Source organism: Diorhabda sublineata, chromosome 5 (genome assembly GCF_026230105.1).
Source record: "Diorhabda sublineata isolate icDioSubl1.1 chromosome 5, icDioSubl1.1, whole genome shotgun sequence".
NCBI lineage: Eukaryota > Metazoa > Arthropoda > Insecta > Coleoptera > Chrysomelidae > Diorhabda > Diorhabda sublineata.
In genome coordinates, this window is record NC_079478.1 from 3,647,632 (window position 1) to 3,673,989 (window position 26,358).

The 26,358-nt window shown below is 29.6% G+C and overlaps 4 protein-coding genes across 4 annotated transcripts; 2 read left to right on the forward strand and 2 right to left on the reverse strand.

Moving 5' to 3' along the window:
- Window positions 1-701: 701 nt before the first annotated feature.
- LOC130444506 (protein krasavietz) lies at window positions 702-14,268 on the reverse strand. The gene is made up of 8 exons (XM_056779652.1): window positions 13,941-14,268; window positions 8,878-8,948; window positions 6,273-6,449; window positions 5,228-5,388; window positions 4,400-4,714; window positions 3,602-3,829; window positions 1,573-1,899; window positions 702-1,062 (listed from the first exon to the last, which is right to left on the reverse strand). Exons 2-7 carry the CDS (start codon window positions 8,936-8,938, stop codon window positions 1,573-1,575), a joined length of 1,269 nt encoding a protein of 422 aa, XP_056635630.1. The 5' UTR covers window positions 8,939-8,948; window positions 13,941-14,268; the 3' UTR covers window positions 702-1,062.
- A 219-nt stretch (window positions 14,269-14,487) lies between these two features.
- Window positions 14,488-19,787, forward strand: LOC130444507 (stomatin-like protein 2, mitochondrial). Its single transcript, XM_056779653.1, has 5 exons — window positions 14,488-14,994; window positions 15,046-15,150; window positions 15,258-15,701; window positions 15,785-16,138; window positions 17,187-19,787. The coding sequence occupies exons 1-5, from the start codon at window positions 14,953-14,955 to the stop codon at window positions 17,379-17,381; spliced, it is 1,140 nt and encodes a 379-aa protein (XP_056635631.1). The 5' UTR covers window positions 14,488-14,952; the 3' UTR covers window positions 17,382-19,787.
- LOC130444508 (maspardin-like) lies at window positions 19,572-22,964 on the reverse strand. Its single transcript, XM_056779654.1, has 5 exons — window positions 22,602-22,964; window positions 21,969-22,209; window positions 20,345-20,574; window positions 19,996-20,244; window positions 19,572-19,853 (listed from the first exon to the last, which is right to left on the reverse strand). Exons 1-5 carry the CDS (start codon window positions 22,698-22,700, stop codon window positions 19,779-19,781), a joined length of 894 nt encoding a protein of 297 aa, XP_056635632.1. The 5' UTR covers window positions 22,701-22,964; the 3' UTR covers window positions 19,572-19,778.
- A 202-nt stretch (window positions 22,965-23,166) lies between these two features.
- On the forward strand, window positions 23,167-24,587 carry LOC130444334 (uncharacterized). Its single transcript, XM_056779421.1, has one exon. It carries the CDS (start codon window positions 23,339-23,341, stop codon window positions 24,530-24,532), a length of 1,194 nt encoding a protein of 397 aa, XP_056635399.1. The 5' UTR covers window positions 23,167-23,338; the 3' UTR covers window positions 24,533-24,587.
- The last annotated feature ends 1,771 nt before the right edge of the window (window positions 24,588-26,358 follow it).

Below are 26,358 nucleotides of genomic sequence, written 5' to 3' on the forward strand. Positions count from 1 at the left end.
TAGATTAGTTACATTCGGTCAACACGATTTTTGAGTCTGACTTTTGCATGTTGAATTTCAATCTTTCCTATCCTAAAAACAAGGAACTTTTTTATCAGTTTGTTTTTGTAGAACAAACCGTTTTTTGGAAAAAAATTGGTTTTTTAATTCTTATTGTAATTTTACTTTACACTGACTTAAAACTTATTTTCTAGATATCAGTTTGTTTTATGTAAACAATATTTTATTGTGTGAAAGGTTTATCCACTTACTACATAGAAATTATGCTATTTCCCTCTACTACTAGGATGACTTTCTTTTTTTTACCTAGCTATAATACTATCGAACATGATAATCTCTTGTTTGCAGGCTTTTTTTTAAAGAACACAGAACTTGACAAATTTCTGTATACTGTTTTGGAGTCATCCCCATACCATTCTGTTCCTTTCTAGTAAGGTGTTGTGATCGCTTTTTCTTCTAAAACTTAGTTTTGAAGTTATCCCAAATGTGATCATTTTTTAGGGAGATTTCAGTGTATTCCTAGTGATTCCTCCGCCACGCTTATCAATAATATATGGAGAGATGGTAAACGTAGAATCTCTAGTGTTCCCATGGCCCCCAACCTTTGTACCTTTGTACTTTCAAGATATTGATTGTCGTGGAGTTCTAGTGCTCTAGACTATTGGTCCATGAATAAAAAAAAAGGTTAATGAAATATTGAATGTGTTAAAATAAAACTTGTTTTATTAAAATTTCATGTATATTAAAAAAATTGTTTTTCGTAAATCATTAATATAATATATATATATAACATTGAGTTACGATTTTATTGGCGACATTTTCAGATAAATATCATTTTTTCCCCTGCACTTATAATACTTTTACATTTATCGAATAAATTTTAGTGAGGTCAAAGTTACGTGTCCCCAGTCAAACTATTGCCTGCCACACACCAACATAGTAAGGCACCAGAAAAAATTTTATACATTATAAATTGAATACATTGGAAAAAATGCTACTTTAAATATTTTTACGATGATAGGTGGCACTGATATTTATTCAAAACCAACAAAATCCATTTTCCTGAAACAAATTCCAACAATTAGTATAAAGAAAATTGACACAATTTAAAAATCAGCAGATATCTGTCAATATACATATTGTAAAAACGCGTTTCAGTGTTTCACTTAAATATTGGTTCACCCCTCATAAAACAAATTCATGATTTTATTATGAATCTTTTATGAAACCATCTCGCCATGTATTTTGGAACTGAATAAATAAGTAATGGTAATGAAAGAGATGACCATAATATGAAAAAATTCCTGAAAATTGTAATAGAAAACCGCAAGCTGAAATTGAGAGATAGTAGACAGCATAGAATTTGTTTGATTGTTGCATTTTATCACAATTGAACAAAAAAAAAAACAACTGTTTGAACCCGCTTAGACAAAAAAAAATGATATTTTACTTAATATTTGACGAAGAATGAAACCTAAAGAAAGCAGCAGTTGAACATCTTTATTTTGCGATACATACGAGATTAAGTCTCTTATAATGAAATATTTTTTTTTTCAATATAAATATACTCACTTATTCGCTTTCACCTTCAGAATCGCTCTCTTCTTCCGCGTTCTGTAACCAATTTATAAATTCTTTCATCTGCTCTAAGAACATCATCTTGCCTTTAACATTGTAATCTTGTTTGTACCATTTTAAGATGGTCTGTTCTGAGATCACGTCGGTTTTGTAAAACAACATTATAATTTTTTGAAAGGCCTTCATGAAGATCATATTCGAATAACAATAATCTTGAACTTTTAATACCAGATTAATTTCAGAACGCGCGGATTCCGTGAATGCAGCAAACAAATTTGTGTAGTACTTTAAATGTCTAACGGCTTGTTCCGTTACTAGTTCCTGTAAAAAAAAATATATAATTTTACTACAAAATTTATCAGAGTAATATGTGCAAATTATCAAAAACAATGAATTGTAACAACACTCGATAACATCAGTAATATCAAAATTATCTAATGCCAGTACGGTTGCGCTTTAATATTTTCCAGCTTAATTAGGGTTAATTGATAATAAATATTTCATTTCCCATAATTGCTGGAAATTGAATACTACAGAATAGAAGAGATATTACAAAGATGTATAGATAAAGGAACAGCAACTAATTCAATGATAATTTAATACTGATTTACCGGATATGATAATTATAGTAATTTATTCGAATTTGAAGTTGATTCGTTGAAGCCAGTTTTTGTGAATCGAAATATACTAATATTCTTCTTTTTCTTCTAAAAACCAGATAACTCCAATAGGAATCAACTGTTGACCGACAAACTCTGCTTTGACAAAATGAATGCACTTCATATGGTTTAAGAGAAAGAACTATCAAAAGCAAACAATGTGTCAAATCTGCAACAGGTATAGATGTATATATAAACCTACTTTGTGGTACTTTAAACCTTCTACATTTTTTGAAAAACCAGGACATAGCAAATTCACTTACACATCCACTTTCTTTTTGGTATTCACATTTTCTTTTTTTCTTTGTCAAACTAATGATAGATAAACACCACAATGATACTTCCTTAATGGCTAGATGAAAGATTGCACATAAAATCAATGCATTTCAATAGTTATTCACATTTTAGATTTATTGAAATGATAAATTGTGACCATATATTGTACAAATATACAGACCACAAAAATTATCGCATCACTGGTATTTTAGGATATTTTTAATACTTAGTTTTAGATTTTTGGGACAAACTGTATATATATCAACTTAATAGATATTTCTGGTTTCTTATCATGGGTAAAAAAATATCACAATTTCTTACAAATTTTTTGGAAGCAAAAATGCCGAGTAAATCATTTCTGTCTTGGAGAATGCATTGAGATCGAGAACTTTCTAACCAAATTATGTTATTGTATAGTGATAATTAAAATTTATTTTAATAATTGATGTGCCTCAACGTTTAACAAGTCATATGATGAATGAAGAAGCCGCTAGATTTATCGCGCTCATACAAGATGGCCGCAGTCAAAGATACGTCGCCGGGGTAATTGGAGTTCAACAAAGCACCATATCCAGAGTTGTTATTCACTACCAATAAACAGGGCAGCTAACCAGAAGACCCGGACAAGGCCGCAGATGGGTAACTTCAGTAGTAGAGAACATCGAGTAGCAAGATTAAAATTTGCACGAGAACACGCAAATTGGAATATTCAAGATTGGTCCAATATTTTATTCACGTATGAATCAAGATTTTGTCTGTATTCATCAGATAGGCGTGTACCTAGCGAGGGGCGGCAACACACGCTATTAGAAATTCATTGGCTGGTTTTAGTTTAAGCACCGTTCATTTTTTATGTATACATGTTTTGTACAATTTTTTTGATATTTCCTATGTTTTGGTAAATAAAACTTTTTGTTCTCTGTAGATTAAACTGATAAAAAATAAATGCAAAAGGCGTATCTATTGGTGTTTTGATTCGTAATAATAATAAAATTTGAAAAACAGGTAACACATTTAAAATATTAAAAAAATAATATGTGATGCGATAATTTTTGTGGGGTGTTTATTAATTCTGAACCACGACTTACTTCTTTTTTAGACCATTCTGGAATGTCCATGACAGTAGTCCATATAATACATGCAATTTCGTGTTCTTGAATATTATCTCTCAAAGCAATCTCTTTGATTTCATTAATTATATCACGAAGAGGTTTGTTCTCACCGAGGCTATCCGCCAAAAGCACCTGTAGCTCTTTCTTGGCTAATTGCTGGTGCTGATCGTTGTACAGTTTGAGTATTTCCTCTAGACCATTATCCTGTATAAATAAAAATAAATTAACATAACATTTCATACAATAAAAAACATATTTAATGAAAAGTAATTGTTTAAGTTGACCAAACCTCTGTAAAAGACTTATCAAGCTATATATTGTTCATTCTGTCGAAATTTTTTTAATTATTGAAGTACGGAGTAATCACACATTACAAAAAATTATGACGAAAGTGACAGTTTCTCTTGATTAATTAAGGACATAAGTTAACATTGTATGGTTAAAAAACAACTAGAGAAGTCTCTAGAACCATGTGATGTAAATATTTTATTCCAACTTTAAACTAGTTTTAGTAGTAATTAAGAGTTTCCAAGAAAAACCCATAAAATACATGGGTGGTATGTAATGGGGAGTCTTCAATCTATTGCTGGTTAATATTACCGAGTAAAATAATCATTTTAATATCAAAAAGTATAGGAACCAATAAATTAAAAACAAACCAAAAATAATTCTCATAATTCCATAACAATGTTCATATTTCACTCTAAATGTTACAGAAAGTGATTATGTTGATTTGTTTCCCTAAAAATTAATGCAGAAAAAAATTAAACTCACCTGAAAGGCGTTACGAAAATACAATTGCGATTGTTTGGTATCTGGTATGAAACTCGTCAAATGAGATTCAATATTGGATTTTTTAATAGCAGAATGTAGTGAATTGACCCCTTTCTCTTGACGCCATGCTTTAAAAACGTCTATAAGAAAATCTAACGCGAGGTGGTCTTTTACCAAATGAGAATTATTCAGTACAAGTACTGCTGTAAAGGGTATGCTGCCATTCGCTATCCAAATATACACCATCACGGATAATTTCTTGCGATCGGACGGTAGGAAATACTTGACAAACATAAGTATTTTCTTTATTTCATCCTGAAAATTTAAAAACGAAACTGGTTATGATACATTTTTAGAATTCATGGCAACTTAACATATTTCAGAAATTCTTCAATGATTTAGTTGTACTGGGGAATGAAAATATATTTATTAGAATGTTTTTCTTTTTACTTGGTTCAATAAAAACAATAAAATTGATTAAATCACTATATGTCTTTTTGAAGCTTTTAACACTGATTTAATTGACTTGTGGCATCTATTTAATTCTACATACAAGTAAAAAAAAGTTGAAGGATTCCTGATGTCAGAGTTACTGGAAACGAATAGTTTTCTCTATTTATCTGTTAATTTCTATTATCAATTCTTCAATATTTAACAATATAAAAATGTAATTATTCAAATTAATCATAGCAAGACTCAGAAAAATCGTATACATAAATTTTTATAAACTTCATAGTAAAATTAATTAGCTGTCAAGAAAATAAGAAAAATCTGAATAATTATATTTAATTACTACTTTAGACAGACTATTCTCATGTAAACACTAACCTGGAAAATTTTTTCCAAATATTTATAGCGACGCATAAGCTTGATAAACACCTGTTCCCAGTTTTTCATTATATCCATGTTTATTTCATCTGGTGTATTGAAAATACACGCTTCCGTTCTATATGGGCCATCACCTTCCTGTGAGAGTGTGCCCCCTGGAACTGAATTTGAAACATATATTAAATAATCTTTTTTATAATTTACACAATGAAAAAACTACATTACATGATTCATTTCAATGCGGAAAAACGATGGCTGAAAGAAGTTAATGATCAAAATTTGTTACTGAAATGGGTTAAAATTTCAATTACCTTTGTATTAAGTCAGATTTTCGAATTACAATGATACTGATTAGACAATATCTATTGATAAGACTTAATTACAGATTTTCACTCAATCTCTGATAGCTTCAACACTTAGAGACACTTTTTGAAATAAAAAAAATAGAAAGCATATTTGAAGCTTATTGACGTTTTCCCCAAATAATCCTCAGACATTTATTTATATAAAAAAAGATCCCTCAGAATCAGCCTGTGCAGAGGATGTTTCAAAATTCTTATTACCTGCTTAGGACATTCAGGAACACCTCATAGAATAAAAAAAATATTAGGCATGCTTGAAGCTTATTGAATCTTCCCTCGGACATTTAATTATCAAGGAAAAAGATTAATTTCTCAGAATACAAGTTCTAAAATAACCCCTGTACAGTTTGATTCTGAAAGATTTTTTTTTATAAATAAGTGTCTGACGAGGAGCTTCTAGCATGCTTTTTATATTTTTAATTGAATAAAGTTTAAAGCATTACAAAGATTGAAAAGAAATAGTATCAAATTTTGATCATGACCCTCAATAGTTTCTGCACTGGATTCATTTCAAATTCGACAGATTTCATGGTCGCTAATTTCAGCTCCATATTTACAAGTATTTATTTTAATAAATATTGTAAATAGTCAATAAGAGAAGATTGTGATTGATTTTGTCATTACAAAACTAATTTGAGGCTTGAGAAATTATTTTTTTTTAGAAAGTGAAAAATTAAACTTACCCAAAATTCCACCTGCGATGAGTATATCGAAAAGACATTCGCCATAGCGACGATAATCTAATTTGTTACCAGCACTGTCCAAATAACGTGATATAGCTTCGAAGTCGTTAGAACATTTATCGAGTCCAGAGATTATTGCATCCCTAAACCCAGTTGGATCATACCTCTCTTTTTCATCTAAAAAGAAGCACAATTTTTAGAGCATTACATCGCTGCGCAAATTTTATTTGTCATATTGATGATGATCTAAATGTTATTATAATAAAAAATATATAGTGCACTCCCTAAACTTTGAAGATATAAAACCAAAGGATTCATTTCATCCAAATTCTTTGTTTTGGGGAGGACACATGTTCATTGAGGACTTAACTGCAGTTATGTTGATTTTAATGGGATTTCAAACTATTAATAGGATTTTATTTCAACATATTTACATGTAAAAATGTAGAAACTCGAGGTTAACTATTTCCTGTTAGATACAATATACATGAGAACTACTTGTAAGTTTAGCCATTACACTTTTTTTGGAAAATAATAAATTTGAAATAATAGGTACAAACAAATATTGTGGATCTGAAAAAAATCTGAGGAACAGACCAATGTAAGAGCGAAGAATATCAAGATATTTGAGGGTGTTTCTTTAATGATTACCCTGGAAATTTTAGCGAAAACATAAGATACAATTTAATTTTGTACCAACGGGACAATTATTACCTCAACTATTAAATAATATAATCGACATATACATCATAATTTCTCCCAATGAATGTGTTTGGAATTTCAACACTAAGGTAGAAATTGGATTTATGCCAATTATTAGATAAAAAAAGACATTTCTATGAGGATAAACTTTTATTAAATTTGTATATATTATATTCATTTAATTTAAAATAGTTTTGTTAAATTTTTAATTGAGAACATATATATGGTGGCTTTGTTTACTTTTATTCGAAGCATTTTAATAATAGTGTATTTAAAGTAGATTAAAAGTTTTACCTATTTATTTAGTAATTCAAAATAAATCATGAATTTAATCAAATATCTGTATATAGTTCATTACACTCTTTGGAAGTGTAATATAACTTAACGTATTTATTTACGATAAAAAATTATTAGGTAAATTAATTTTCAAATACTATACGAGGTTGATTCAAATATAAACCGGAATTTTGTTATAAGAAATTTTTTTATTAAATTACAGAGCTGAATTCTTTTGCAGTTTTCTAGAAAATTTGAAAAAATGTTAAAAACGCGATAAATAAAATTTAATAATGAAAGCTTTTGTTTAAAAACAATGTCAGATGTTCTGTATTTCAAGCAAAATAGAATGTTTGAAAACAAAAGAGCATCTATTTTTAATATAACTCTCTTTGTTACAGGCGTTAAGAAAGTATGAGTAACGCTTGCCTTTGAGAGAGTATCGTAAACTACACTGACAAAAAGCATTATATAAAATTACAGATATTTTGATGGCATTCGATTTTTTTGTTAACTACAGAATCGTATAATTTAGAGGAAGACTATTTGAGAACATTGCTTGAGATTGTAAAGTAACTTTTTGAGAGCTAGTTGACATTTATAGACATTTAAAATAACAAAAATTCCTAGAGAGTCAAATATTGGTGGAGAGCTGGGGTTTATCATTGAAATGAAGTTTTGAAAAAAACCCTCGATCCTATGTGTGCTACAAAAGTTATTAGGGTTGAAAGGTGAAAGTTTTTTGGTCTTTCCACGAAAGCTGTATCAAAAAAATCTCAAACCAAAGTTGTAGACCTTCAATTTTTTGTCTAAATTAGGGCGACCAAATCATTTTCAGAAAATATAACCCCCCTCGGTCCTATATATCCAGGAAAAATAACAAGAATCGCCTTTTATTCATGATTATTTAATAAAAATAAAGAAAACACAAAATGTTGGGTTTTCTTAACAATCTGCCAATAGATGGAGTGGCTCTATCTCTATCTTGAAGGAAAGGGTATTTCGTACTGCTTACGGCCTTTATGTACAGCTTTGTGGTTGCTGGCATCAGTGGAAATTCCGTAAAAAGCTATTTGATACTATCAAGACTTTCCTTTAAACTCTGGGGAGCGATAACTCCATTTACTAAAGCTGTTACTTTAGTTCTTACCGAACTAAACTTTTTTGCAATAGATGAATCATCAAACATGACGCTATTAAGGTTATTAGTACAATCACTAGATCTGGAACTTTGGTGATGTTTTACCGTGTGGTAGGCTAATGTAAGCTCGGCTGCTCGAACTTTGGTGTCTTCACTTGACTGTGGTACAACAACTGTTGAACAACGTTGTCAGTCGCAACGTCACACACTATTATTTTGGCTGTAACTGCTATAACAGCGATCGAAAATAACGAAATTGAATTGACTATTATCATACAACTCTGTTAGAATTTTTTTTTTTGAAAAATAATCGAAAATTCAGGTTCAAAAAATTATTTGTAGAGAAGCAAATCAAAGTTGGAATTAAGGATTCGTTTATACTTTGAAACCAATCAGAAGCACACAAATAAAAAACAAATAAGGTTGTGAAAAACCTATTATAAAATAAATTAAGCAAATAAAATAATATAGAAATTGTTATCTTACCTCTTTTTCTGGTCTTGATGCGTTGACCGGATAGAACTGGTTTTTCTACCTTCTGACTCATACAAAAAATTCTGGAAAGAATTAAATTTATCAGTATATTATTATAGATTATTAAAAACCGCAATTTTGCAACATCCTGACAAAACAGCCAATATCAGCTTTCACCAATTAGTAATATAAAAAAAATTATTTCATAACATAAAAAAATAGACACGTTTCTACAACACAAGATGATGTTTACTCATTAGAATTCAGATATTTTGGATTAATATCAAATTTGTGAATTAAGAAAATTATCAAATACTCTTACAAATTAGAGGAAAATCCCATGCGTTTATAGAGGAAATACTACATAATATAGTTTCTTATTTTATCTTGATATGAATGTGTTCAATCGTTAGAATCATTATTTCATGTTTGGTACACATAACCCTACTTTTGAAAACATATTTTTGTGGTTTGTTATCAAGAAAAAAAAATAAAATTTACAATGAATTTCTTTTTGAAACCTCCAAACCTTTATTAGATTAAAATAAAATATCAATTGCAAACTTTAAAAAATTGTACATACAAGGTGTTTCTAAATTCATGCGAAAAAATTTAGGTGATTGCTCGCATAAAATTAATATGGGTCTTATAACAAAATTTCCTCAGCCAACACCTCAATTGAGTTTATTTATTTTTTCTTTCTAATATTTTTTGCATCATTCCTGTTACATTTATACGGGCGTGAAATCAGCAACCCTCATCTTAATTCATATCAAAACTTATCATATAACGTATTTTACATCTTCATTATTATCCACTCAATTTATAATTATGAATTAAGGTTTTTAAGTTTTCATTTAATTTCATAAAACTAAATAAATAAATAAAGTAAGAGTTGCTTATTTCACTTCCGGAATATTGAAAAATTACCCGTGGTTTAGTCCTGTGCGAGTGCACGAAAATTACAGAAGTTCAAGTTTCTAGCTTTACTGAAATTTTAGAGAAAAAAATGAAAACTCAATTTTAGTCACCATCTTTTAAGAGTGATATCTTGGAAATGGGCTATCACCTACTGAATTTTGTCGCATAAATTTGGAAACATCCTGTATTACTAAATTTTCAAATGTTAACCAATGCAAATATACCTGAAGCTCAGATAAGAGACAAAATAATATTATCCAAATGATGGACTATTATAAACTTCAAAGGTAAGTGAATCAGGTAAATTGATCTCTATTTAGTAATATTTTTGGGTTTTGGGATCTATTGAATTTACATACACCAGGTAAATAATATATTCAAGGATATGAAAAGGTGTAATAAAACTTTCCTACTACTAAACTACTAAACCAAACAATAAATATACCTAGAAAATATTTCATTCTAAATAAATAAAAGTGAGATGTTTAATACTGAATCTTAAATTGCTTAAGTATTTACAAATCAAAATTATCAAAAGATTATTTGTAATGATCAATTTTCACAATTCCTAAATACTTATAAAACAATGGAAACATACCTTAAGTACAGACTAAATTGAAACCCTTTTCCACAGAAGGACAAAATAGGACTGGCTTATGAGACTTTTGAAAATGCTATTTAACCTTCTTGTGGCAGGTATTAAATGTGTACCTCTACTTAATGGCAAAACATAAAATACAGCTTAAGTAAATTTTTATGAATGTAAGGTTATAGTATGGGCACAAAGAACATATTTTGCATTTAAAATTATAATGAATCCTATTATAGATAAAATTTCAATATAAAATAAACCAAAAGTATAATCTAATCATAAAGAAATCAGAAAAAAAAAATAAAAACAAGTTTGGTTTTTCGTTAAATTCTAATTTTATATCATATAACACATACACTTGACCAAATTTGTATGAGATTGCCTATTATTTTGATACATATTTTTATTATTCAATTAAAGTTTGGTTTTCGTTAAATAATTTTAATTAAAAACTCAAACAATGAAATGAGTTAGCAAAATGTGGTGACTTCCCCATTCTGGATGAGAGTAATTGTTAAAAAATCATTGATAGAAAAGTCAATAATAAAAAGACACAAAAAGGTCTAACATTTTAATCCCAGTGTTATAAATTTTAAATAGTATCAATTGTCAGATAGACCTTGGAAATATAACATTTTTTTTAGCGACTGTGACAGGATACTGGAAATATGGAAAGGGAAAAACTTGCGTTGAAAGTACAAAGAATCAGTTTCACGAATATTTATAATTAAATATTGAACAAAGAAGAGTAAACAGAGAGTATTGGTAAAATGAAGATACTCGAACAAAATAATAAAGCTACAAATACATATCAATATTATAATTCTTTCCTTATACCTTAATTATAGCTTGTCTTTCTAGAACCAAAAAATTCCAAAGATCTTATCATAAACCTACTCTTGGTTCATCGCCAATTGTTTTGGTGTTGGAGGCACCAATTTAGTTAATACACTTAGTTTCTCCAGACACCGAAGCAGGAAATAGTTTTCAAAATGTTTCTACTGAAACACTCGCACTGGCAGTTGTCATTTTAGTCCTGGATGAGAAATGAGAAACATTTCAATTTCATTGTGACATCATCTATATTTCTTTCTTCACTTCTTCCCATGATCCTTCTTTTTCTTTTTGGATGTTTTCATTCAATACTTTATTTTCGTTCATTCTAGATGACCCAGCTGATGGGTCTACATGATTTAATTGTCAATGTATCTAAATATTTGGTTCACTTAAAAAATCATATTATTCAGAATTTGTGTGTCTGTCATAAACAATTTATAATCTCTCCACCATACCAGGTATGTAGAATCTTTATATACCAAGTTCAATCTCCTTTTCATAATCCAGGTTTCTTTGGCATATATAAGAGTTGGCTGCAATTGCATTTTCATTTTGATTTGTACACAATCTATAATGATTTGCATGCAAAACAAAAAAATAAGCATGTCTCCTGGACTATAGAATGCATTGTTAACAAGAATTGCCAAAATAAATTGAATAGGTTTCTACTTTCAATGGTCACCAAATAAAAATGTGATTAAAGCTAATTTGCATAAGATCAAATATGCCATACATAATTGTTCAACATTGTCAATTGAAAGAAATCAGTTTCTAAGTAATCCACTTTAGTTAATGTATTTTGAAGTCAAAAAATTGTTTCTTTTTATGTGAGGAACAATTGTCATTCATTATAAACTTTCAATTTTTTCAGAAGCAACACAAATATCCCTCCTTAGTACCAACAAAATATTGTATTTCAATCTCTGAATCTCAAAAATATCATTTTCTTATAGTTGTTTTAAAGTACTCTTTGTATTGTTAATTCTTTTATGTGCATATAATAAATTATTCTACTAGAATCCTGTTTTAGGATAAATGTGACAATAAAATGCTTCAATAGGCCAACAACTAAACTTCTCTCAGCTTTATTACTTCTCATTTCAATAGCTTTGATTTTTATCACTATTTCAGTCATCCCCAAGTCATTGGAAATACCTATAAACACTTACAAACCCACTTAAAGATATGCATATCAGATGAGAATTTCCCTCAACTTGCACATCTCTACATATTTTATATAAAGTTGTAGGATAATTTTTTGAATTTCAATTTTGTTTTCCAAAATTCTTTTAAAATAGTTTTTCAAATTAAAAATTCCATTCAGTGGTGGAATGCACTTTCCAATATTTTTTCCATTACCAATCAAAAAGTTAAATAATGGAAATTTCACTTTGAACTTATTACTCATTGAACTAATTATAGTAAAAGTGAATTTTCCTCAAGCACTACCTCATAAAATACTTCAATCAATATAACACCTACTAACAGAAGATATACTTTTAAAAATATTTAGATTCATCTGCATTGGGAAGACAGTAATGTTGGTAATTTCTATATTAAGTGGTGGTATGAATATCTATGATTTTGGATGCCTCCTCTAAGAAACATGCAGAAACTTTTGGAGAAAAGTAGAAAAAGAAAATAAGTAATATGAAATCCAAAGATTTGACCCTCACTTATAAAAATAATATATTTTTTGATGATAATCCAATAAACATGTATCATACGATATAGAAATTAAATGTAATAGAAAATTACCTTGGCTCTTATTTTATGAGGAAAATTTTGTTCAAGGACTTGAATAAATGTTTGTCCCAAATGTTGGTAGAATCAATATAAAACGTTATGTTTAAGGTCAGAATAATTCTTTTTATTATGAGAAATTGACTGTGATAATACACATACACAAGTTTATTGCTTTTCATGTTTAGATAATGATTTAAGTATTTAAGCTATTTGATAAACAATGATCAATCTCATGTTAGGATTGGATTCATTAAATAGTAACTTTTGTTAAATTCATTCAGTACAATAAAAAGATCAATTTGGTACCATTAAAAAGGCAAAACTGCATTTTTGAATGTAACTTCATTTAGAGAATTTATAGAGCAAAAATATTTAATTTCATTAAGAGGGATGATTAATAATTATTTATACCGAAATATTAAAGTTTTATTGTTGAGATTTCAACTTTACTCAAAACAAAAAATGCTTAAAATGAGAATCCTATAGACAAAACATTCCATGCATTTGAGTCTCGTGGTACATATACAACTTAAATTCAATTAAATATCATTAAGCACATAAATACATTTCATAAACTCTTAATAAAAGCACACATTACGTGTAATTTTCCAAGAATGAGTCAGATTTGTGTAAGGGAGAAGTTGTTAAAAGCATGATAGGTATGTGGCGAATAACGGCACAAAAGAACGTGAAAGCAGGTCATCGACACACATCTACGTATCAACTTTAATAGATATTAAAAAATAATTAACAAACCTCATATTTAGTTTGATTCATAATAAATTCTTTAAAAACAAATCAACTATATTTTACAAAGAAAGTTTCAAGGTGGAATCCACCATTTACAAGGTCTTCATTACGAAATTAAAATGTGTGAGTTAAGTAAACAAAATCTTATTCTACCTCCAAGTTTTTTAGCAGCTTACTTAACTGTATTGTAAAAAATACTATTTTTATTAATAAAAACCTTATAACTTACGTGTATACTATTTTTAAAGAAGCACAGTTAACGGACAGAATTACCACACTCTTATAAGAGAATGGTGCTCCGTTGCGCCGCGGAGATCAAAAATGAAATGGCAGAACCGGAATCGATATGATTTGGAAGCGCGGGAAATTTCAATTTCACAATTATTAAATTGATTATTTTTTGTAAGACTACCACACCGAAGATTTCACAATAAAGAAAATTACAACTAAAAACGCTAATTCTTTGGAAAATACTCACGAGACACTTTAAAACAAAAAGAAATTTGTGACAAAAATTTTGATAGAAGTATACTTGATATCTTTTTCCGTTTCATGTCAGAATCAACTAGCTCAGGACTAATTAATACTAAGAAAAAGAACAAAAGTACGAGTATTGCTGAATAGCCGTATACTTAATTATTTGTATTAATTTTTAAAATATTTTGAGAATTATTGGAGAGAGTGGCTTTTCCTAACGCATACTTCTTTATTTATCATTAAAATATGTTATCCAGTAATTTTTCTCAGACCCACAAACTCGATCACCATAGACCCACATACTCCACGTGTTGTATAACACAGGTTTATGGTTATAATTTCAATAGTTTTAACAATAATATATTTGACTTTATTAATTATGAAATTGTATAAAACCTAAAATATATCGAATAATTAGATACCCAACATGAATATCTAACGTTTCAAAGTAAAATATACAAATTTTATAGTTAGGTTCATCTTCCGTATAAGTTATTGTAAGGAAGTATAAATAAGCTATTCAGAGCTTCTGGTAATAGTAGAATTTATATAAAAGGGAAAAAAACAAAAATTACGCTCTAGGAAGGCCAAAGCTTTTTTGAGATTTCAGATAGTGGAGTACTACACTGGAGCTTCGTAAATGAACATATATTTTATAAATCTGAGGGTTCTTTTTTTAGGTTATATTTTAAATTTCAAGCGGCTTAAAATTTAAAATAAAAGTGGCTGTATTTGACATTATTCTTAGCTTTTAGGTGTAAACAATGATTTCAACTTCTAGAGGTTTATATAGAGTTGTAGTTCAAGTAAGTTGAATATCAAATAATGGTTGTTTTTTATTATATTTTCTATTTTAGCAAAAAATTCTCACTAATGTTAGTAACGTTGCTCGAACTATATCTACAAGACAGAAATCCTACACACCAGTTAATACAGTCGTTATGTTTGTCCCCCAACAAGAAGTAAGTTTTCGTACTATCTCGCGTATATTCGCGTCTTCCATATTTAATTAGATAGTTATTTAATGTTTTCACTTCATCCCAAAACTCATGAAAACTGTATCTTTAAGGCATGGATAGTGGAACGAATGGGAAAATTTCACAGAATACTTGAACCAGGTTTAAACGTATTGATTCCTATTATAGACAAAGTAAAATATGTACAAAGCTTGAAGGAAATAGCTGTAGATATTCCCAAACAAAGTGCTATAACATCAGATAATGTTACCCTAAATATTGATGGTGTATTATATCTAAGAATCATTGATCCTTATTTAGCTAGTTATGGTGTAGAAGATCCAGAGTTTGCTATAACACAATTAGCTCAAACTACTATGAGATCTGAGTTGGGGAAGATTTCATTAGATAAAGTATTTCGTGAAAGGGAAAATTTAAACGTCTCAATTGTCGATTCAATAAATAAAGCTAGTGAAGCATGGGGTATGACCTGTCTCAGATATGAAATTAGAGATATTAAACTACCTCCCAGAGTTCAAGAAGCAATGCAGATGCAGGTAAGACAAATAACTATGAGAGAATAATCTCTAATAGGTATAATTGGGCATGAATTTTTTGAAAGCATTGTCACTTTTATCAGGTAGAAGCTGAAAGAAAGAAAAGGGCAGCTATTTTGGAATCTGAAGGAGTGAGAGAAGCAGACATTAATGTTGCTGAAGGAAAAAGAAAAGCTCGTATTTTAGCATCAGAAGCCGAAAGACAAGAACAAATTAATAAGGCGGCTGGTGAGGCTGCTGCAATATTAGCTGTAGCAGAAGCTAGATCCGGAGGTTTGAAATTAGTAGCTGAAGCTCTTCAAAAAGATTTAGGTCCTAACGCTGCTTCTCTTAGTATTGCAGAGCAATATATCACCGCATTTAATAAATTAGCTAGGACAAATAATACTTTAATTTTGCCTGCAAATACCGGTGATGTTTCCAATTTAGTTTCACAGGTAAGGTATTAATTTTTGAAAAAAATATATGAATTTCAGTACAGTAGTCATTTTTTTAAAAATAGAACTTAACTGTACTTTGTGTTATTTCTGCTGAAAATGGCATTATTAATTATGGAATTGGGAAATATTATAGGGTTAGAGGCCTTGGTTTTCCTGAACATTCAACTAACTTGGAATTGCTGGAACTGTTAGTGATATTCATATTGAACACACTGTTTACAATATCACTACACTCACTCAATTCTCTTATTCAGAGACTGGAAGTAAACTTTACAGTGTTTTCAGTTTGAACATTGAGGCTAATTTTCTTATAGGTTTTTCCAATGACTTCGACAAATGATTCTAAAATGGATAGCAATGTTGCATTACTTTTTTTTATGCTTATAACAAATTATCAATTATCAAGTTAGTTTTGATATAACAAAATTATTTTGTAATAATATTCCAATTAGTCAAATGAAATTGTGATTTTAGTCAAGATGACATTAGATAACTCACATAGTAGAGTAACATGTGATGGAATTGCATCATATAAATTTAGAGTTGAAAGGGGATTAAAACAAAGAGATCAAATATCAATAGTGGCTTTTAATTTAGTATACAAGATAGTAAGATATAAAAAACAGGGCTTGTTTATCACTCAAATAGTTGCACATCTTTGAGGAATTTGAGTAGGGTATGCAATTTTTTCGGAGTCGTGTAAGATGCCTCTGTAATAAAACTTAACCTGAAACTGTTGTCTTTACGCTGCATATTTGGGTCATTCAGTCAAAATATGCTTTTACAAACCGATTAGGAGGTACAGGACATTATATATCAATGGGTGAGTTTTGAGTGGCGGATTCCTACAAATCATTCACTGCCCTGTTATTTTGTTTTCTTTTAATGAGATGGTATAACTTAAAGGATTTTTTTTTCTGTAAATCTGCTAGTTTGTTACCTATGAAGAAGGTAACCAAATTATAGTAACTGTTGTTTTTGAAATGTCAGAAGTTTGATTTCATTTCAATCATTAATTATTGCACAATTTGGTATTTTTTTTCAGGCAATGAGTATATATTCCACAATTACAAAATCACAACAAGTTCCTAAAAAAATCCCTGCAAATACAAAAGAAATACCTGTCACCAAAGAACAGCGTTTTGAAGATCTTGCAGAATTGTACAGTGATGAAGAAGACCTAAGTCTGGTCAAGCAAAAAAGTGTGTTAGATTTTGATCCTTTAAAAAAAATGAAATGATTCTAGTTTAGTCAAATGATTTTTATTTTTTGGTACTACCACAATGTGAAGCTATAAAAGTAAAAGGATTTTCTTGAAATAAGTCACCGATAATTAAAAGTTGGCTACAAAATATTTTAAAGATTTTTTAGATGCATTAGTTTAAAAGGAACCAGTTTTTTGTAGTGTTTTGCTTTCTGCAGTCAGCTTTGATAATCAGATTCACAAAAGATCGTTACTTTCCATGATATATTTCTGTTTTTAGTAATTGTTTTATAATAAACCATTGCCAAGAGGTATTTCTATTGGTAATCTTCATGAAACCTCTCAAGAAAACCCAATAATTGTTTTTTTGTCAATCATCTATCAATAAATTAAAAGTGATATATTAAAAAACCGTTAAAAATTCACATTCAGCAACTTTTCTTTTGTACTTTCAACACAAAGTTATGGAAATCTTTAAAAGAAATGAATTTGTGTTATAGAGAAGATTCACAATCATATCCGGGTTGCAATCAAGTGTTACTAAAATAAATATGAGCGAAATGATTATTATGAATCCAGGAATTTTTCGATACATGAATATAATAAATTAGTAGTCATTTTCTTGATTAGTACGCCCACATTTTTTGGTTTATATAAGTTTAGTTGGGGAATACAGATCAGGTTCCACATTCTCTTTGAAATTTCTTTTCATAATTGTTGGTTATTTGAACAGAATTATATCCTTACTTATATATAAGTTCCAAATTTTTTTTTCAATTAGTCTGTTAGTCTGTATTGAAATTTCCAACTTATATTTGTTTGTAAACTATATCATTTATGTGTAAATGTGAATAAATTTATAAAAACAAAATATAATATTGATACAATAATGTTTTTATAAAACTTTTGTTTCAGCAAAGTTTTTTAATCTATTCATTTGTGTTAATTGAATCAAATTTTCTAGTAGGTAATTATTGTGGCCACTATTGTACCACGATGTATTTTAAATAAATATTTTTATTAAAAACTGATCTGAGAAAATAATAAAAATCGACCAAGATTTGAAATATTGGGAAGTTTTTTTTGATTTTAAGATTTTTTTTGATAATTTAGATGATAATTACACATAAATTAATAATTCATAAACAACTGTCTGTAAAATGGGATGTGGTGGTTGTTTGTTCAGAAAACTAAAAATACTTTGTATAGTTGAACTTGCTTTGTATAAAACAAAACAATACGGTTATGTATAAAAAAAACATCTTAGGTCGCCTACTATTGGGCAACCAAAAGTGGAATGCATTCGAATTAACTACGAGGGTGAATGATCAAGTATTACTGCAATTAAACCTTATAATTCTAATTTTTTATGTCGATTTCCAATTGTTTTTATAAATTCTACTTAATATCATGTAATTTTCAAGTTGTTTACATTCACACTAAAGAAAACCCCTTTGCTGTATCCTTGACCTGGGAACTTATTAACCTATAAAGGTCCTCAAATGAACTTAACTTGTCTTTGTGGTCCATAATCTAATTCCAAATCGTGGTTATGTGGTTTACTGGAATCTATTTGAAGATTATCATAATTTTTTTTCTTAAAATTGATAATTAGACTTTATAGTAGTTATTGTTTAATAGGTATCATATTATTTCTTCTTCGTAATTGAAAATCCTTGGTTGAAGGTATAATTTATTATTTACACATAAATTAATAATTCATAACCAACTGTTAGTTGTCGAACAGATGTAGAAAGAGTCATCAAAAGTATCTACTGCAATTAAACCTTATAATTCTAGTTTCTGTTCAAATTTTTTATGCTTTTATTTATTCTACCCTATAGCATGTCGTTTTGAAGTTATTTACATGCACATTGTAAGAAATTTCATTGTTAAATCCTCGATTTTAGAAGTTTTTATCCTATGAAGATCCTCAAATCAACTTTATTCGTCCTCAAAGTCCATAACATAATTCCATATTGTGGTCAGGTGCTTTGCTGGAATCTATCTGAAGACTATAATCATTTTCTTCTTCAAGTTAAATAAGGATCATAGTATTTCTTCTTTGTCATTGAAAATCCATAATTGGAGGTACAAATACAACATTCTTTCAAGTTTAAAGTATTATTTAACTTGATTTCATTATATTATAGGGTTTTGAAAAATTTTTACTTGAATGTTGTTGAAAAAAACCAATGAAGAGGAAAACCTAAATAATAAAACATGTTAAAAATAAATATTTAATACAAACATAAAAATTATCGAGTATTTAGGATACAGATATTTGGTCTCTTCTTTTTCTTTTTTTTTTTTTGGAACAGCTTACAACTACCAGATCTAAATAATTATCGACATATAGAATCTCACTCTATAGCATCGCTATAGTATACATATAAAAAATTTTATATCAAATATAGGAAATATAAATTATATCTAATGAGAATTTTTGTTAATCAATGGCCTATCCGACGCAGCATATGCTGTATTATCAAATTGTCTAAGATGAATCTGGAAATAGAAAAAAAAATTCCTGTTTAACGATACACTGTTAGATTATATTTACATCCCATGTTCCTTAAGATATTTTCTAATGCCACATATTTTCATTGATTCAAATAGAAAACACTAAATAGGAATTGTCTTTACTAACCTGAAGATGGAGGTTAACTTCAGCACATCGACTGAGGTATGGAAAATTACCTCCTGATTTGAGGTGAGCTAATTTGGCACTTGGGTAGCATTTGTATAATTCTTCTCGAACTGAAGTCGATAGAGCAGATTCATCATATACATCTATTATCGTAACTGATAAATCTTTAAGTTGATTAACTTCTACGTAACCTCTAAGACAGTTGAGTGTTAACCTGCTTGCTAACTCAGTCTGAGGTAACGTTTCTAACTGAAAATATTTCTGCTAAATCACCATAATTGAAAACAATACAAGAAAGTATAATTTCAAGTGTTGTATTTGTTTTTTATTCAAATTTCCATTCACTTACTCTTTCAACCATAAAATCTATGGCTTCTACCATATCTGGATCTACCTTCGAAGATCCAAAATTACCCATGATCATTTTCTTCAGTACTAAAGCAGGCAGTATCCAAAATATTGCAGCCGAATCATGATTGTTGAATATGGAAGTATCAGTGAATGTATTACATAATATCAATGATGCTACTCGTTGATTGTTTACTGTAAATTCAGCAAATTTTTGAGCTAGATATCCCCCTATGAAGAAATTGAATCAATATTTTTTGGTATAGAACAAATTACAATGACGCAATTATAAAATACATAGTACCAAGAGGATTTATTATAGCATCATGGGGAACTATTTGATTCTTAAGTTCTATCAAGTAAATCTCTAAATTCGTGGGCTTCCTTTTCTATCTATTATCAAAAATATGAATAAAACTATATATAGAATTATGTTACTTGAAACATTAATTCTTCTAAACAACATGTTCAGTACAATAACTACAATAACTATACTGTCAAATTCTTGATAATACTTATAATAGCCATATTGAATATAACATAACTAAATTATTATTACCATAGCATTTATCAAAAATGAAATTCCCAACTACATCAATTACAGTTCCTAGATGTACTACACTACCGAGCATAAAAGAGGGTCTCTCCGTTATTTGATTTATTTTTAGGTTTCTCGGATGTTTTTCGGTTGTAACATAGTTTGCTGAATGTTTTCGTGGATAAAGAAGAGGTTTCTGTTGTTGAAAGTTTATGGAAAGTAATGAAAATTAACAATATTACCTTGCTATGATTTTCGTTGAAATAAAAAAAATTTTAAGGCTTCCTGTTCCCTACTCTGGTAGTGATAACAGCTTGCAAACAACAAAACATGTTTTGGATAAGATATTGGATCACATTCTGTGGAAGACTGTCCCACTCCTGAATCAGTATGTCTCCCCCATCTCATCTCAAATGTGTTCAATGAGATTTAAGTCTGGACTGCGAGCAGGCCAAACAAATTGCGAGACTCATTCTAAAAGTCAAAATATGTGCCTCTTCCTACCATAACTGATCCTCCACAAATGGAAGTCGCTTGAGTATATCTCTCGCACTTGTCGTCGCCACATTCATCAGAAAACAATATGCGAATTCAATCTGGCAATCTAATGGTCACGGGAAAGTAGTGGCCTAGTACGTTTAGTTCCAACAGCATGAAATCGCCTTCTAACTGTATACTCACTTATGTATACATTCTTCACTTTTTGCAGATGCTTTTGAAGGGAAACTGTCATGACCTTTCGCCTTTTCAAAGCACTATAAACGAATATGCAGTCATATCTAGCTGTTGTAGTCCTGCCTCGCCCTGAACCAGAAATCATGCTCACTGCAATACACAGGCAATGCCCCTATTACACAAACAATTTGCAATAGACAGAAATGAGGGCCCCTTTTTGTCAAATGCTTATCAAAACAACAAAAATATTTTGTTTAATCAAGAGATCAGTTAGATACAACCAAAAAAATGACAATTTTTAAAAATAACTAAAATATGGGGGGACATTAATTTTATGCTCTACAGTGAATATTCTCACTATTTTCTTGGTTACAACATTACAATCAACTTTCTATAATATAAGAAAAAGTACCTAAAGAACATCCGAATATATGAACTCTGTCAAGATGTAAATGATCTAGCAATTTTCTAAAACCTTCACACCACTCAAGTACGCTCCAATATACGGGAGATTCTGCAGAAATTACTCTTATACCTTTTGCTGAGAGAACCAAAGCTTGTTTGAAGAATATATCTGCAGTACCAGATACCGGTGGAAGACATATTAAAGGACAGTTAACTGTTTTAGGTCCACAATCATATATTCTCCATCCCTATAATAACATCTTAAATATTACTATGTATATTTGTTATTTTCGTTATAGTTTTAATTAAAAATAACGTTTTTCATCATTATTTTGCACATTTTGTGATTACAAATAATTATTATTATCAATACTAAAACATTGCACAGATAGTGACTCACGAAATAATTGATAGTTTAATTGAATTTATAAATTATTGATTAACCTTTTCAAGTATAAGTTTAACAAAATGACTTATATGGTAGATAACGAATATCTTCTCAAATTTAAGTATAATTTTATTCATTAAAATAATTACGTACAAAATAGATATACATTGAACAACTCTGTCAAATGTATTATGAATATTTCTGAATTATAGTGCACTAATGAATTTTAAATAAATATTCCTTTCAACTTACCTTCGAGTTATCAGAATCAACAACTATTCTTTTTAATGGTACATTACTACGAAAACTTAAATATTCGTTGGACTGACTTAAATCGCTAACATAACTCATAGTTCATAATTTTAATATATTCGGTTCATATACAAAAAAACAAAATAATAAATTTCGTACACTTTCACATAAATACAAAATGTGTGATTAATGTTTAGTACTTGATAAGTTTAATAATAACCTATAACTTAAAAATTAAAAATAAACAAAAAAAGTTCACATTAATGTCTCCCACTTGTACTGAATTATGGACTGTACACTCCATATACTGAATGATTAAACAAACTTTGTCTATGTAACGAACCATCAAGAAATATAAGACAGGTCGAGGCATTCTATTTTTGTAATGTAAAAAATAATATTCAGAAGTATAATTATATTATAAAAATGAATTAATCTATGTAAAGTCAACAAATAATGAATAATTCACATTATTTATTTTGTTTTCAAAAACAAATCATCTAGTTGATTAGTGACAGAAACCACTTACTATTAATAGGTAAAAGTGATCTGTGGTTTTGATCCAACAAGTTTGTCTAAAGAAAATGACACTTGAAAGTTGCAACAAATAATGTCAGGTTAAGTATTCTGATATGAGACAGTAGTTGATATCAAAACTTTTTCCGTTTTTAACTCAAAATGGTAGAGTGTTTTCTCTATTTATGTAGAAATAGAATAGATGCAATATACGAGCAAATATGAAGAAGTATCATCAACTTATTCTCATTGTCATTTCCATAACAAGTTTATTATTATTTTTAATTTATCGTCACGAATATAATCGCTTACATTATGTGTTGGAAGTTTTTAATTTCTTCGGAAGACCATGTAACTTCTCAGATTTGCAAACAACCGAATTCACATTAAAACAACATGACTGGGGACCACAACCCACTTGGCAAGAATTGGATAATGGTTACGTGTATTCTGCGTTTTTGACGGGAAATATTGAAGTTAAGGCTATTGGTTTACCACTGGATACGAAAAAAATGCCTAGACAATGTTATTTTTGGTTTGAGGACCTAAAGAAACCAGTTACAGGGAAATTTTCTTTTTCAAAAATGTTAAACAATGAAGCTGCTCATTTTTCACCATTTTTCTATTACTGTTCTGGACCAAAATTGGATCAAGTACCTTTTGCAGTATCTTTTAGCTCTAGATCTAAAAAAGAAAGTGATGTAAAGAAGATACTATTAACAGATACCAGAGTCAACTTACATCATACAAATATTAATACAACTATATGTGCATCTCCATCAAGTTTTAACAAAAAAAGATTCATAGAATTTTTTAGTTTTCATAGGCTGTTGGGTGTGGAATCATTCATATTCTATAATAAAGATATTCCTTATAGATTGGTTAAGTTGATTACAAATTTATCAAAAAGATTAGATGTACAAGTAGCTTTTTTACCATGGAACTACCCTAAAGGTGATACTGGATTTATCCATTCTATTATTGAGTATGACTGTTTATTTCGCACTTACGGTAAGTCTAGATTTATAGCAGCTTTAGAATATAATGAATATATCGTTCCATCCAGGTCATTTACCATTAACGAATTATTAAAAGATTTAAACCATGATATCCATAGATTAAGTCTGCCAATTCAAAAGTTTTGCATTAATAATGTTAGCATGAATAAACCACTAGCTTTGCAAAATTTTGATGTAATTTCTGATTTCGATTATAATTCAGTACGTTATGTATATAAAAATATTGAAAGAGAGTTTTTAAATACGAATGCAGTGGATATAAGTAAAGCATCTATTCACAAGTATGTACGATGCGGAAATGAAGTTAAAACTACTACAGATTATAGCATGCAAAAGTTTTCTACAGATTTCATCAGGTCAACTCTAATTCAGCTTCTTTTGCACAATCAGCTATGAATTTTAGGTTAAGATTTGTTATTGTTAGTGCAATGAATAAATGTCTTTTACAAAAGTTTTTCATTTAATCCTATAAACATGCGTACCTGAGGTTTGAAACGTTTTTTTCGAAACGAAAATAAAAAAAAAACTTCAATTATTCCTGTACCAAATCGGTTGAGAAGTAGATACAAGCACCACTGATGATGTATACAGCAAGAACGAAAAGATTAGGAGTAAAAAAACCCTAAAGTCACGCTTGGAGTGCAACCTCTATAATTTATTTTGGCTGAAAATAGAAAGAGATTAAGTGTCAGTTTTTAATTCTCAGGAATCATCGACGAGATCATAAAAAAGGTAGAAAAAAAATGTTAAGACCATACCATCTCCGGAACATCCCCTAATCATCTCCCCACTCACACAGCTGTTATCAAATAATTGAAATTAATTAATAAAGGACGAGGATCACTCTGAAATTTTAAGGATTTACTAACAAGGCCATGAAAAACTGAGAAAAAAAACATCAAGACTATACCACCCTTGGTACATCCCCTAATCATCTCTTCACTAATGCAGCTAGTAGTGACATGTATGAATTTGCAACATATGCGTTAATGATGTAGATAATTCATAGACGGACGTACAGAGATCCATGACGAACAAGGTTTTGGCCTGCCATCGTTTTCGGACGAAATAATTGCGAAAGTGGAAGAAGCAATGGTGAAAGATCGAAGGGTGGCGGTTCGGGACCTTATGGTGTCTTCTGCTTTCACAATATTTTGAAAGACCGCTTAGGATATGCCAAGGTTTGTGGAAGGTGGGTCCTTAAAATGCTGACGAATGTCAACAAACGTCAAGCGGCCCCCAGTGTTTACCATCTCTTTCTTGAATTGAAGAAACATTCGGGGGGAAAGCATTTCACAACCGACGAAGAGGTGAAAGAACAGGTTTTAAACTATTTCCGAGACGCGGCGGTAGACTTCTACGACTCGGGCAAAAAGAAGATGGTACACCGCATAGCAAAATGCATTGATCTAAACTGCAATTATGTCGAAAAATAGAGGAAAGTCTAAGCTTTTCAAACATGTATTATTCAATGCCAATCAACATGCTTTTCATTGTGAAAATTCGTTGGAATATTTTATGGACAACCATCGTACCTATTGGTATATATTCATCCCTGAATTCTCCAAATTTAGGAATCTCGATGTGGGTGCAGCAATAATTTCAATAGCATTAGGAAATTAATATTTTGAGACCACTAATTTTTAGGCTCAATACGATGGGTTCTTGTCTAGTAAAGAAGAATGGTCACCATATTTTCTTTTACCACTTTTCTATAATCTTAAATATTCCACACATGATCTATAAAAACAATTGGGAGCCCAAGACTTTCTTTTTTAGTCAAAAGAGCATCCCAAATTACACAAAATGGATATTTTTCACCATCTCTGATATAAATTTTTTATAATAAAACGTGAAAAACATGATGCTTTTCATGGATTTATCCGAGAACTGGAAGGAAGCAGATCCTAATCGATATCATATGTACTTCCGTAAAGGCAAGAGAGGGGCGTTAACACGTCTTAACACGCGTCGGTCACATCTGAGAATTTTGAATCGTCCTACGTGGGTGGCGTGGCGTGGTGTATGGTATGCTGAGTGTGTACCCAGAGAATTGAATTAAATGCGCACTTATTCGGCAAGTAGCGTGGCGAGGCGTGCTGCTAGTTTCGACATTTAAACGCATGTATAGCAAAATTGATCTGGATTGTTTAAGCAACGCACAAACTTAGCATAACATTAGAAACAGTCGGCGGCAACAGACAAAAACATAAATTTTGTAA